This window comes from Panthera leo, chromosome E2, assembly GCF_018350215.1.
Source record: "Panthera leo isolate Ple1 chromosome E2, P.leo_Ple1_pat1.1, whole genome shotgun sequence".
NCBI classification, from domain to species: Eukaryota; Metazoa; Chordata; class Mammalia; order Carnivora; family Felidae; genus Panthera; species Panthera leo.
Window position 1 is genome coordinate 3,596,841 of NC_056693.1, and position 14,300 is coordinate 3,611,140.

Here is a 14,300-nt window from a genome sequence, read left to right on the forward strand (position 1 = left end):
AGACCCAGTCCACGCAGGAAGGGACAAAGTGCTCTCTCTCTCTCTCTCTTTAATTTTGGTTTCTCTCAAGCTTCCAAATGGTGCTCAGTGATCCAAGGAAAAGAATGAAGGAAGGAGAAGGGAGGGGAGAGGGAAGGGAGGGGAGGCAGAGGAGGAACATCTGGAAAAAAAGCAGCCTGACAGTCCAGCTGTTTGCAAACTCATTGCACATCCTCCAGTTACATGGCAGAAGAGGGGGGAGGGCCAAAAAGAAAAAGGGGAGGAAGAAAAATAACTTAAATAAACACACACAAAAAGAAAAGAGAAGGAAACATGACGTGAGCTGGTGATCCATGAAGGCAGGGAGGGAGGGAGGGAGGGTAACCGTTTTACCTGTGCTGAACCAAAGAAGGGTGGGGAGCAGGAGGAGGAGGGAGGGAAGGAAAAAAAAACCAGAAGAAACACTGGGGTGGAGGGAGGAGGGACACGGAGACAACTTAATACAACTGCAGACGAGGCGGCCCGGCCGAGGTCCCGCGATGATGGCCTCCGGAGTCCTCAGTGTGCAGTGGCGACGTGGACGTGGCGGCGGCTTGGCGGCGGCATTTCTGGCGTGGGGGGCTGAGGGTGGGGCACAGTCTCTACACGGCTCCCCTAGCCCCAAACACTGAGGCCCCGGAGGGCTGGGCAACAAGAGTCTGTGGTGAGGCGGGCGGGGGGCAGGAGGCGGGCTGGTGTGCTGGTGCCCCCGCCACAGGCGGGCACGGGCGGAGCGGCCTGTCTTCTTCCGGCCCCCCCGGCGTGGGATGGGCCAGGGTGCCAGGTCGGTACCGGAGTACAAGCTCGAGAGAGAGAGAGAGAAAACACTGAGACAGCATTAGTAGAGGTGCAGGTGGACACAGAGCAGCCTACAGACCATGCCCCCAGCCCTCCGCTGTCCCACCCCCTCCTCCCCCAGTCCCATCCCTCTGAGACAAAAAATAAAAATGTAGAAAAAAATCTCTGTACAGACTCCCCGGTGGGAAAACGGGGACAGGGATGACGGCTCTTCCTGGAGCCCGCTCCCCGTGAATTAATTTACAACCCAAGTCCATGGCTCAAAAACAAAATCGGCAAAGGCGGCGCTGGGGAGCCACAGCCCTGCCCCCACCCCGCCCCCATCCGCGCTGGTGCTCAGAAGGCTGATAGCTGCGCCAGGCTGAGGCGGCAGTCGATGCTGGCGTTGTCCGGGCCCGTGTAGGCCAGGCCCAGGGGCTCTAGGAAGGCCCGGCAGGCGGCCTCGCCCTCGAAGGCCAGCTCGGCCTGCAGGTAGGAGACTGGCAGCGCAGGGCGGAAGCTACGGAGACAAGAGGAGAATGTGATGAGGCGGGCGGCGGGCAGGGGAGGGCCCCACGAGCAGGGAGTGGGCGCCCCCCCTTCGGGCACCCAAAGGGCTTCCTCAGCACATTACCTGCTGACCTCTCATCACCACCCCCGCCCGACCTCCCCACCTCCAGGGGCTTGGGGGGGCCCGGGGCAGGGGTGGTGGCCCCAGCCCCAGTTGTGCCCCCCTTCACCCTCACTTACCTGTACGGGGGGACCCAGGAGAGGGGATGGGAGGGAAGGGCCCAGCTGGCTCCTCCGCTGCTCAAGGGCCTGAGCAGGCCCTCAGAAGAGGGCCCACTTTGGCCCAAGGGCAGGGGCCAGGCAGAGGGAGTGACCCGAGGACACGGGCATGGGCACGGGTTGCAGGTCTGACAGCTATTCTGGGGAACCCGCCCTGCCTGGGTCTAAGTGCCTCGGGAACCCTGGGCACAGGGTCAACCCCCACTACACCCTTGCACACTGGCAACAGTCACTTGCACACAAGAGACTTGGCACGTTCCAGAAAACGGCTGTGAACAGGCTGAGCTCGCTCCCAGAAACCGTGTCACCCCTACCCTTTACAAACACACACGAACGAACCCGGAGCTCCAAATCGCACAGGGAGTAAGCGGCAGAGAGGACAGATGCCTCACACCCATGCCACATGGTGACCCTTGATAGCCACGGGGGGCACGAGACAGCCTATTTCTCCCCACATCTGAGCTGGCCTCCCACACGCCCTGCCAGGACTTGGTTCTGGAGGCTCTGGGACGGAGGGACGTGTCTGCCAGGGAGTAAGGAAGGGGTGAGAGAGCGCGTCCGGCCAGTGAAGAGGCCAGGACCCCTGCTCCCAGGCCCAGCCTGCCCGCATGACACCCTGGGAACGGCTGTCCCGCTGCAGAGGGCAGACGGAGGGACAGCCCCCGGGGCCTCCAGACGTACCACCTCCTCATCACCCCTGGGTACGCAACCGTGTCCTGTGTTTCCTGCCGCCTCCGTGTCTCTGCCCCACATCCTTGTCTCTCCTTCTGTGGCCTCTGCCCTGGCTCCGCTCTGCCTCAAATCCTCTGGACCCGAACTGGATCCCGGAATGTGTGCATCTCCTAATTTCACGGTGACTGTGTCTCCTCATCTCCACACCATCCCTGTGGCTACGCTAATGGATGTGGCCCCTTGGACCTACCAACCTCTGACCAAGGGTTTTCAACCCTGGCAAGACTGACACTGGGGCCGGGTAATTCTCCGTCATGGAGCATCCTGGGCGCTACAAGAGGCTCTACCCACTAGACACCAGCAGCACCCCCTAGTTGTGACAACAACAAATGTCTTCTGATCTGGCCCCATGTCGCCCAGAGGCATCTCCGCGCCCTGACCACAGGTTCCCCAGCACAAACACACGCGCGCACACACGGCACCAGTGACATCTATTGAACAGAGAACCGCCCTGCCCTGGCTTGCCCCCGAATCACACCGGTCTCCCTAAACACTCTGCACTCTTGAAGGCGCTCAGAAACAAACGGGGTCTCGTCCCATTAGATCAGAGGCTACCAAGAGCAGGGCCGTCCTTCCTAGTCTGTCTCTACCGAGTGGGAGCTCAGTGACGGGAGAGCCTTCAAAGGTGAACAGAGACCTCGGAGGAAGGAAACCAAGAGCCCAGAGCAAGAAGACAAACCAGGGTCCGGGGTGACGTGAGCAGAAGAAACAGAGACTCAGAGGGGTGCAGAGGGCGCCCTGGAGCAGCGAGACAGAGTGGGGGACACAGGGGACGCAGAGGGCGAACTGAGTGAAGGGAAGCAGGAGGGACTGGGGAGCAGAGCATATGTGGAAAGAAGAGACGGGCAGAGAGGACCATAGGCCCGGGGACAGGAGCCCAGGAGGGTGCGGAGGGCAGAGGGGAGAAGGGGTGGAGGGCGGCGGGGCCGGCAGAGAAGAGGGGGCAGGGAGAGAACCCAGCTTCACATACGTTTTGATCATCGCCTTGAGGGCAGCTCTGCGCTCCCGGTCTGCAAACTTGTCCACCAGGTACCCGGACATGCAGGGTGCGTGAGAGTAGAGCCGGAAGAAGCGGTGGTAGTTGCCCAGAGCCCAGGCTGCCCTCAGTGCCAAGGCGTGGGCCACGCAAGGGTCTGCCTTCAGTTCCCGAGTCAGGTACGCCAGCTCCGTCGTGATGTCTGGGGGCCCGAGACAAACGGGGTCAGCAGCACCCAACCCTGGGGGCCTGGGGCCAGCCCGACCTGTAGGCGGCGCCTCCCACCTCCTGAGTTCTTGGTGAAGATGTAGTAGAGGACCCGGTAGGCAGTGAACTCGCCCACGTTGCCGGGTAGGTTCTCGGCGTACAGCGACTTGAGCTGCGTCTGGCACTGGTTGAACTCCTCGTGATCGCCCTGGAGCCCCGGGCACGGAGAACGAGAAGGAGAGTGAGGCCAGGACAGGGAGCCCCAAAGAGCCCGAGAGGGCCCCGGCACCCCACTCACCTTCTCCAAGGCGATGCGGGCGTGCGTCTCGTACACCTCCACCGTGAACTCTGTCCGCACGCCTTGCACCTGGAACAGCAGGGGGGAGCGGTGAGGCCAGGGCAGGCCAGGACTCAGCACGGCTAGGCCCTCCCAGCACCCCCCTCACCGTCAGGTCCTGCCGAATCGACTTCATCTGCTCGCAGGCAAAGGCGTAGTCCTGTTTCTCTTTCCAGTGGGACTTGACCATGCACAGTGACTTTTTCAAAACCTGGCAAGGGATCCAAATTAAGGCTCAGCGTGCTTTCAGCAAGGTGAGCAAGGCTATAACTAACACCCGTTACTTCTTCTTTTTTTTTTTTTTTTTAACGTTTATTCATTTTTGAAAGACGGAGAGAGGCAAAGCACAAGCAGAGGTGGGGTGGAGAGAAAGGGGGACACAGAACCCAGAGCAGGCTCCAGGCTGTCAGCACCAGAGCCCGACGCGGGGCTTGAACTCACGAACCGCGAGATCATGACCCCAGCCAAATTCAGACGCTCAACCGACTGAGCCACCCAGGCGCCCCACCCATTACAATTTCTTAAACTCCGTGCGTAAGACAAAAGGTGCAACATCAAAGCCGCTTAGCATCTTGCTACCAGCTTAATAAGGAACCCAAAACACTCGGCAAGAGTGCCAGCTCCCGAGCCCCAGCTGCCCACATCAGCATGTACCCTGGGCGCAGGGTCAGCCACGCTGCCGCTGCCCAGCAGAGAACACAGTGGCACGATCACCCGTCTCCCAAAGCGCTGGGCTGGGGAGGCGGCTTCCCTCCCCCTGCCTCCTCACCAGGAGACGGCTGCTCAGAGCCGAGGATGTCTCCCGAGGCGGCCACGTGACCGGGACCCAGGCTCCAGAGCACGTCCCTGCGCAGCCACAGGCTCCTGCCGCCACCCACAGCCCCCTGTGCCGGCGGTGGCCCCGCAGGGGGACCCGCCCCTCCCAGGCACTTACTGCCACGGGGCGCACAGTGGACGGGTCAGGAGCACAGGTGAGGCGCAGGTAGTGCTTGGTGATGTCAGGGCAGGTGCCCACGATCTGTAGCTCCTGCCAGTCGGGGTCCGCGCCGCTGCTCTCCAGGCTGCCCATGTGCAGCACCAGGGGCTCGAGGCGCAGGCGGCGGGAGTGTCCGTGCTGGAAGCGGGCAGCCCGCTTCTGCTTCTTCAGCTCACGCTCAGGGTCCTCACACTCCAGCGCAGCCATCTTTTTCCGGCTGCGCTTGGTGGGAGCCAGGTCATGCCTGGGAAGAGAGACCACGGGTGAACGCGGCCGAGGTCACCGGCTGCCTCGCCCGATACTCCCCAAGCACACAGCCCTCTTCCTCCCAGGAACCCGGATCTTGGTGCCGCCCCCCCCCCCCCCCCGGCCACCTGCCCCAGGTCTCACCTCTTCCCACGCTGCGCCCTGCCTCGGCCTCGATCCATGTGGGCCCCCCGACCTCCTCGGCCCTTAGGGGGTGGGTTCCGGCGACCCACAGGGTGACACTCATTCCCTGAGTAAGAACTGTCTGAATCCGAGTGGGAGTCACTGCACAGAAGCAGCAGGAAGGTGAGGCCTGAAACAGCTGCTTCCCCCCAAGCCCCGCCCCCCATCCCCAAGTCGTCGCACCTTCTGCGGAAGTGGCGGGTGGGGGACCGGGAGGAGGAACGGGAGCGCGAGTCCGTGCTGGAGGAGGAGCTGTTGTCCTTCATGAAGACATTGCGGTTGCCAAACTTGGCGAAGCTGCTGCCCCGGGCTCGGCCAGCACCCCCAGCCCCCGGTGTCCCTCGCTGGGACTGGGCACCCCCGCCCCTTGTCGCTGAGCCTGCCCCCCTGGGAGGATGTAGGCTGCTAGGGGCCTCCCACCGCTTCTTCTTGGGACTCTCAGCCACAGGCTCCCGGGTCAGCCTGAGGATATAGCAGGGCAGGGCATCACCAACCCAGTGCCCCCACCGTCCCCAGCATCTGCCGGCCACCCCAGGGACACACCACCTCAGGCAGGAAAGGAACTTACCCAGGCGACTCAGCTAACACACTGCAAAACCAGGAGGCAAACCCCAGGCTTCCTCTGTCTAGAGAGTGCTCTCCGCTGCTGAGCACCAGGCGCCCGGGAGCCCGCAGGACCTCCCTCCCACCCAGGATCTCATCCCCAGGCAGCGCCTGCGCCTCAGCTCTCCCCTCCTGGCCTTCCACCCCGGGGTCCGACCTCCCGGCTCCTTCTCAGGGCTCCGGGGACCCAGGTCTGCGGGTCTCCGCTCCGGCACCCAGAACCGCCCTTAGCCGCACCCCCTGCCCGGACTAACCCCGGCAGGGGCTCCCGGCTCCAGTCGATGGTGTAGGCGGAGCCGTCCTGCAGCCGGGCCTGCAGCAGCTCCTTGAGCAGCTTCTCGGTCCGGTCCTTGTCCTCCTCCGACTCGCAGGCAGTGAAGCAGCGCTCCACATACTCCTTCATGTCCTGCGGCCAATCGTCGGGCTTCCCGGACAGGCTCCCCCTGGGAAGGGGCACATGTGGGGCTCAGCCGGGCAGCACCCCACAGCCCGACAGACTCCGTCATCGCCGCCGCTTGCAGAGCTGACACGCGCCAGACACGGTTCAGGTGCCTTCTCTCCCCTCTCATTTCCCGCTCATGGCAGCCAAGAGGGAAGGAGGACCCCACCCCATTTCTGGAGGAGCCGACGGAGTCTGGGTGCAGAGCCCACCGGCGGACCAGAGGCGAGGGAGCGGGGACAGCAGCGAGGAGGCGGCCCTCACCGGTGGTTCTGGGCTTTTTCCGGGTTCGGCTGGGGGCCGAAGCTGCCGTGCTGACCCTCTGAGGTGGAGCTGAAGCTCTGGCTGGTGACGGCAAAGGGCCGTTTCTGAATGTTGAACTTGAGACCGCCAGTCCCAGGGGCTGCTGTGGGGACCGCAAAAACGGGGTTAGGCCTCACCCCAGCCCACCTCAGACCGCCCCAGCCCCAGGAACGGGAGGCGCCCAGCTCCGGGTCACCTGCACCCAAAGCCTGGGGGTGCCCAAGAGCCCAGGACGGACCAGCACACCATGCACCCCACGCACCCCACGCCTACTTCTGGACCCCGCGGGCTCTCCTCTCCAAAGTCTACCGCCGACTTACGCTTCATCCGGTTCCACAGCTGTTGGCCCTTCTTGGGCTTGGCAGGCTCAGAGTAGGTGTGTGGCCCATAGGCCTGGCCGGAGGCGGGCCCTGCCTGGCTGTGCTGTGTGGCAGGGGCTGTTCCAGGCTGGGGGCCGCTGTTCAGAGTATGAGCCCCGTGCGGGGGGTTGGAGGGCTGAGGGGGCTGGGCTGCCGGCAGCTGCTGAGGGGGTGCCTGGTAGGACATGCTTTCTTCCATGCCGGGGACTGGGGGCTGGCGGAGGAAGCAGGCACTGAGGGCGGGAGCAGAGGCCTCTGTGCCGGCCCTCACGCTGCCCCGCACGATCACAGCACCGCTCAGCCCTCAACCCTGTGCCATGACCCTCCCGCACCTCGCTGTCCCGAGCCCGCAGACAGCTGACAAGGCTCAGGCTCAGACCTGGAGCTGCTCTCCTCTGGCCCCCAGCTGTTGAATGGCAGCAGTGGGCATTAAACCCTGCAGCCCACCCCCATGTGAGCACTGGCCCAACAGCGCATCACCCGGTGGTTCCTGTCTGAGCATATCCCGCGTGCCAGTCAAGGCACAGAAGTGATTACACACACTCGTGGGAGCTCTGTGAGGAAATGACAGGACTGGCAGAGACGCAGAGGTATCACGTGGCTCGTAACGACACCACCGGAGCGGGGAGCTGGGGTTCTGGGCCAGGCCCGCGCACCTCCCCGGCACCAGCTCCACACTCCCCACTGCACGCTAAACGCCAAGGCCAGACTGCGGATGTGGCTGTGCAGGTATGTGTGCACGCGCTGGGCGGAAATCGGGAAGACGGGCCGCCACGCTTCAGACTGCTCCCGCCACCGCCCCAGCACCCGGCCCCAGGCCGTGCCCAAGCCCTAGACCCTCCCTTTCAAAAGCTACACTTTGCCCTCCTCGTTATCAGATGAGGAGTTGCCCGGCAGGAGAGAAGGCAGGGGGCGGGTGGCTTAAATGATGCAGGTGTGCCCACTGCTCGCCCGCTCAGAAAAACTGTATTCCCCTTCTTCAACATTCCGAGGAGCCGGGTACGGGCATTACCTGGTTCAGAGTCCCCTGGTGCTGGGGTGCCGATGACTGCTGGGGGGTGGCGGAGCCATAGGAGCTGGCCACGCCGTACTGGGAGGGGGAGCCGTAGCTCTGGTACATGCTCTGCAAAGGCACGGAAAGAAGGGTCAGCGCAGGCGCGGGGCCGTCCCTGTCATCCTGCCCGCTGGGGAGCCACACGCAATCTGTGATGCCCCACTTCCCCTTTCTAGTTCTTCCTTTCCGCTGCATAAATGCACCCCATTCTCTTAAAGAAAACTAAAATAAAATGGGAACCTCGATCGATTCCATTCCATTATAGAAAATATTTACTGAGCACCAACTTTTCTAAGCACAACAGAGCCCCCCCAAAAGAGTAAATAAATAAAAAACCATGCTCTAATGAAGCCCGCGCTCAAAACAGATGCAGTCATCACAGGCAAATACGTAGCGTGTCCGGCAGTAAGCACCATGAAAGAAAAAAAGGCCCAGGGAAGACACGGGGCAGGGGTGGGTGGAACCGCTTTAACTACTCAAGTCTGCCAGAGGACGGGGCTCTGTGAGGCACGACCTGGGCAGCCCTCGGCAAGGCGAGGACGCAGACAGGCACGGGAACGTGGGAAGAGAGCTAAAACAGAGCACAGGTGCTCGTCGAGCGTGAAAGACCTAGGAGGTCTCTGCGCAGCGGTGGAATGAGCGTGGGGACGGAAGCGGCCAGAAGCAGGGGAGGCAGGTCCCAGGAGGCACCCTGAACTTGATCTTGTGGGCAACGTGCCAGCGGAAGATTTTCCAGAATTTGTCGTTGCTGTCTTCGGGCCGCCGGCTGGCCCTGGCCCCTGTCCCGACACCTCTCCCGCACCCCAGCGCGGCACCTGCCCCGCCGGGCCCGGCACTCACCATGGGGTAGTAGTAGCTGTAAGGGTAGGCGTAGTTATACTGCTGGTACCACTGGTAGTACTGCTGCTGCTGCAGAGCCGAGGCTTCTGCCTGTGACACGTACTGAGGAGAGGGACACACGCCATGAGCATCGGCAGCAAGAGCCCACAGGCCCTGCGGCCCCCAAAGGAGCCCGGACGACAGCGGTTAAGAGCTAAGGAGCGACACTGGGTCCGCCTCTCTCCAGAGAGCCACGGCCTCTGCCAATGATCGTGGGTCACCTCGGAGACCCCGGACACATTCCCCTCTTCAGGCTGGATCCCCTGGGACGAGGACCGTGAGGTGCCCTAAGCTCTCCAAGCAGAACACACTTTGCTCCCCTCACCTGAAGGCTCCCAGGACGTCTTCGGGGCACCCTGTCCTCGTGACACCAGAGAATACCAAGCGTGTCCCCCCCCTAGCAACCCCCCCACAGGCTACCCAGGCACTGTGTGCCTCCTCACTTGTGCGCTGGCCACGGGCCCGTTGCTGCTGGCCTTGGTGGAGCTGCCGGCAGCTCCTGCTTTGCTGATGCTGGCCAGAGCCTGGCGGGCCTTCTCCCACTCCGGGTTCTCATGCATAGGAGTCTCCATGCCGTTCTCTCTGCCTGCCCCGGCCACCATGCTGTACTGAGAGGACCTGCAAGAGAAGGGACACTGGTCGTCTCTCTCTTCCCTGTGCACGGTGGGCAAGGTGGAGGCAGGCACATACTCGGGCTTGCGTCCTAGATCTCCCTCGCACCACCTACTGGAGCCTGAATTTTATTTAATCCAGGATATACTTTCATCGTAATACGCCGACACCTAGTTTCTGCGTCACACCTTTCTGTGAGAGATAGATTAGAGACCCAAGGCGCTACAGGTGCCTACTACACAGCAGTTCTTGCAAATCAGACAAAAAGATTACCAGTACCCACAGAAGTTAACATAGCATCTGGTGCCTAGTAGGCCTAGATGTTTCATTGGTCAGTTCTGGCTGACACCTCCCCAGCCAGCAAGTCATGATCACGCTGTTTTGGAAAAGACCAGGTATTAGCAGAAACACACAAGTATTTGAGGTGTTGGAGTCTGCCCCTTAATCACAGCTCACTGAATGAATTCCTGCAGCTGTATGAAATAAGCACCGTACTGTGAATTTAAAACGGTGCTCAGAGAGGTGAAGACCCGACCCTCTCCACCCTGCAACCCAATGCTTCCCTGACCCTGGTGGCCAGAAGAGGCCCTCATCCCCTCTGCACCACACTGTGTGCGCTGCCGTCCCTGAGGACAACACTGGCTCTTGCTTCCTCTCGCCCTCCCCTCCAGCCTCCGCCCCTCCAGCCACACTAACCAATCCGTGCTACGTTGATCACCCACGTTGGCCGCCATCTGGACCTTGGGGCATAAGGGGTGGACCTCAGGAGCCAGACTGCTTTTTCACCGTCTATGAGAAAAAGAGGAGTTAGAGAGACTTGCGAAGACGCAAGAAACAAGTCACAAAGTGGGGGACTGGAGGAGCCGGGCTCACGAGGAGCCCGGCACAAAAGGAGGGTCTGAGAAGTTAGGAGAGAATTCTGGGTGTGGAATCAAAGGGCTTCTGTGTGAGGGGAAGACCTCCACCACCCTGCAGTGTTCTGGCTGGAAAATGAAGGATTTGAAAACAGGGAAGTCTGAAGGAATTTCCCAAAGGGAAAGAGGAGTGCCTGAAACCCACATGGGAAAAGGGAAGATTCGAGGGAAACCCTGAGACGGAAGAAAGGTCCAGCGGGCGGGGTGGGGGGCCTCAGGTAAGGGCTGAAAAGAAATCCAGAGAGGAAGACAGCTGCTGAGAAGCAGCAGAAGAAAAAGGACGCTTGGAAAAACAAAGTCTACCTAACTCTTCGGGCTGCAAACAGGGAAGCATCTACGGGAACCTAGAGAGAACTCCAGAGAACAGATAGAAAAAAAATATCTGAGAGAAAAATATCTGGAAGTTACTCCAAGAGACAGGGAGAAGTGGAGGGTGCCCACGATGGTGGGGGGGAGGGGGGCGCTAAAATGAAGGAATGTGTTCTCAGCAAGCTTTCAGGGAGGCTGAAATTAGAGAAGTCCCCAAGGTCAGAGGACAAGCAGCGGCCAAAAGAGGCGATCCCCTGTTGCGGTCTAGAGAGAAAGCTTTGGAGATGCCTGAAAACGTCCAAAACGTCTTCAGGAAACTAAGACTGGAGTAGAAAAGACTGCAAGAAAGTGAAGGGGGTGCCTTGGGGGCAAAACTCGAGGGGCTGAGAAGTATAGGGGGCTCAAAGGCGAGTCTCCCCTGGAGAACCCGACAGTCCCACAAGAAGGGAGGGGACAGGAACAGCAATCTGGAGTTGGAAGAAGCCCTAAGAAAAATCTGAAAGAGGAAAGAGATTGGGGGGCGGGGGGAGGGGCAGGAGGTGATGAGTGGGGACAGTGAGCGGGCACAGCGAATGAGGGAGGCCTGAGACAGAAAGGAGGGTGGGAGTAAGGCCTGGGGTGGGGGAGGGAGGCTCGGAGGGTCCTGGGCTGGTCTGACCGGCACCGGCCACGAGGGGCACCTGGCCATCCCGCAGGCCCGGAGGGGGCTAAGGCGTCAGGTGAAGAAAGAGCCCGTCCAGATCCGGGCGACCGGCTCCAGAGCCACTGCCCCGGCCGTGCCGCGCGTGCGCACCGCGTCTCCGGGGGGGGAGGTGGGGGGGGAAGGTGCCGGGACCGCGCGTCGTCCGGGGCAACGCCATCCTCCCGGTGGAACCTCCCGGTCAATGGGATTGAGGGAGGGGGGCGCTCGGGGCCCAGAAATTCCGAGGGCGGGGGCGGGGAGCCGAGGCCGACCGCGCAAGCGCCAGGGTGCGCAAGCGCAGTGGCCTCCCGGGCCCGCCACACCCTGTCGTCGCTCGCGCGCGGCGTCCGTTGGTGCGACGGCCGACCTAGGCCTCGGGACCCGCTGGGCAGAGGGCCGGAAGGAAACGCCGTCCCCGCCCGACCGCCCACCGCTCCCCACACCCACCTCAGCAGTTCGTCCCCTAGAATCGTCAGCAGCGGCCCAAGGCGACAGCGACACGGCCGCAGAACTGCTCGCGACCCGGCTGGTTCTTGTCTTCCTTGGGCTTCGACGTTCTGACCGCAGCGTCCTGACGTCACACGGAGGCCTCGCCCCACCTCCCTCGACACAGCACAGCCAATGGGCGCCTCGAGCTTGACTTGAGCCCGCCCCCCGCTTGCGCAAGGACGCGTGGGCGTTTAAGGCAAGCCGGAAGACTAGGGTGGGGACGGTGGCCCCGAGGGGACACGCCCGGCGGGGTCGGCCGGCGCTGTGCCGGCACACGCAACCGTGTCTTGGCTCAGTGAGTTACGGTAGCCGCCGTTGTTTCCAGACACAGAGTAGCGTGAGGAGGGATGTGAGACTACCTGCCGTACAGCTGTGGAAGCCCGGGGCAGAGAATGGTGAAGTCGAAGAAAGGGGGTGAGAAAAGCCTCCGGGAAAGGGAGCTTCCCTACTGCATGAAACTGCCAGGCGCCCCCGGCCGAGAACGCCTGCAAACGCACGGAGGCGGGCGACGGGAAAGGCCTGGGGACCACCGCGGGAGCACGGGGGGAGCAGGTGGCCGCGGCGGAGTAAACGCGTGCGGGGTCCTGGACTAAGCTGATGGGTCTGTACAGGTGGGCAGGTGGCACACCCTGGAAGGGCAGTGGTGCCACGCTGGGAAATGTGGACCTGGCAGGTAGCAGGGTGCCCTTTGTTTCCATCCTGGATCCTGACCGGTGGCACGATCCAGTCCAGCTCAGGGACCGCTCAATGTACGCATAGTAGGCAATAGAATAATTATTTCAGAAGCCGTTTTTCCTTCCCGTGTTTTACTATTAGAAACTTTTCTGTTGATGACTGCGTATCATTTTAATTAGCACAGTTGATCTTTTTCTGTCTTCTCTCTTTAAAAAGAAAACTTTGTTTTAGGTTAATTTTGGGTGTACAAAAAGTTGCAAAGATAATTCAGAGTTCTGTGTATCCTACACCCGTTTTCCCTTAATGCTGTTATCGCGCATTACTGTAGTATATTTGCTAAACCAAGAAACCAACATTGGCACGTTACTGTTAACTAAACTGCAGCTTTATTTGATTTTTACTTTTTCCACTAATGTGTTCTTTATGTGCTAGGGTCTAATCTAGAGTACCCCATTGCCTTTAGCATCCCTTTGCTCTTTTTACTTTTGAGAGCAAGAGTGAGAGCGTGCATACTTGTAGGGAAGGAGGGGCAGAGAGAGGGAGAGAGAGAATCCCAAGCAGACCCTGAGTTGTCAGCGCAGAGCCCCTTGCCGGGCTTGATGACACGAACTGTGAGATTGTGACCTGAGCCGAAATCAAGAGTCAGACACTTAACTGACTGAGCCACCAGGCGCCCCTAGCATCCCTTTACTTTTAACGGTTATATTTAAGGTGGGTTTCTTCCTTCCTTTCTTTTTCTTTCTTTCTGCCGATAGGTTTCTTGTACATAGCTTATAGTTGGGTCTTTTTTACCCAAGTGAACAATCTCTGCCTTTTGAAAGAAGTGTTTATAACGACACTTTTAGCAAGATTATTGGTATGCTTGCCTTTATACCTGTCGTCTTGCTATGGGGTTTCTATTTGTCCCATCTTTGTTTCCCTTTTCCCCTTTTGTGGCCTTCTTCTGGTTTGAGATTTTTCTTTTTTTAATAGGCTTTTTTAGAGCAATTTTAGGTGGGGCCTTTGGGAGGTGTTCTGTCTCAGTCCCCCTTTGCTGTTCTGTGGTCAGACTCTGATGACCATGGGCTGTGGTGATTTCAGGACTCACCTGGGTGTTTTCCATGTCAGGGATCACTCTCCTTTGCCTGATGCTGAGTCTTGAACCCTGTTGTTTTACATATTTTGTCTGGCCTTTTGGTTGTTTCAGGAAGGAAAGAAAACCTAGTCCCTGTTCCTCCCTCTTGGTTGGAAGTGAAAGTCCTTCTATGTATGATTTTTAAAATAAAAGTATATTTATCTTTCGTAAAGGTTAGACAAAATGTCCTTCTTTCTTGGTTAAAGCTCCCGGGTTATACATCACTCCTGGACCTGTTGGCAGAAAATCAGGCGGCCTGAATCTCAGGCTACTTTTGGAATCTGCAACCCATCAGGGGGCGTTTCAGCTTGCAGGCAAGGACTCACGGTCACCAGAGGGCGGTGTTTGAGGTCAAAGCAGCCTGAGGAGCTGCGGGCAGGCCCCAGGGTCAGCCAGCTCAGCTGCAGTCAAGAGGAGAAAGTGAGTCAACACTTAGGGCCCCCAAAGCCCCTCACTGGAAGTTGCGGTCAGTTTCTGCTTCCCAGCTTCAGGCCAGTCCACCCTGAAAGCTTCCTTGAACATTCCTTGCAGTGCACAAGATGGAAACAATTAGCAAGACTGGTCCCCTAAGGCAGGCCCTACACCTGGCACTCTGGGCCAACAGGCCCTGACCTGAGACCCTCGGGT

The 14,300-nt window shown here is 60.0% G+C and overlaps 1 protein-coding gene across 2 annotated transcripts; it reads right to left on the minus strand.

The window, feature by feature from the left end:
- Window positions 1-31: 31 nt before the first annotated feature.
- LENG8 (leukocyte receptor cluster member 8) lies at window positions 32-11,965 on the minus strand. Of its 2 annotated transcripts, XM_042918847.1 has the most exons (16): window positions 11,843-11,965; window positions 10,187-10,279; window positions 9,322-9,496; window positions 8,840-8,941; window positions 7,958-8,068; window positions 6,907-7,159; window positions 6,548-6,689; window positions 6,099-6,287; window positions 5,425-5,703; window positions 5,203-5,343; window positions 4,771-5,056; window positions 3,946-4,047; window positions 3,798-3,866; window positions 3,578-3,707; window positions 3,287-3,494; window positions 32-1,315 (listed from the first exon to the last, which is right to left on the minus strand). In XM_042918847.1, the coding sequence occupies exons 2-16, from the start codon at window positions 10,222-10,224 to the stop codon at window positions 1,153-1,155; spliced, it is 2,388 nt and encodes a 795-aa protein (XP_042774781.1). In that variant the 5' UTR covers window positions 10,225-10,279; window positions 11,843-11,965; the 3' UTR covers window positions 32-1,152. The 2 variants fall into 2 exon arrangements, with proteins under 2 accessions (XP_042774781.1, XP_042774780.1); XM_042918846.1 differs by having other exon boundaries at window positions 1,225-3,494.
- Window positions 11,966-14,300: the final 2,335 nt, after the last annotated feature.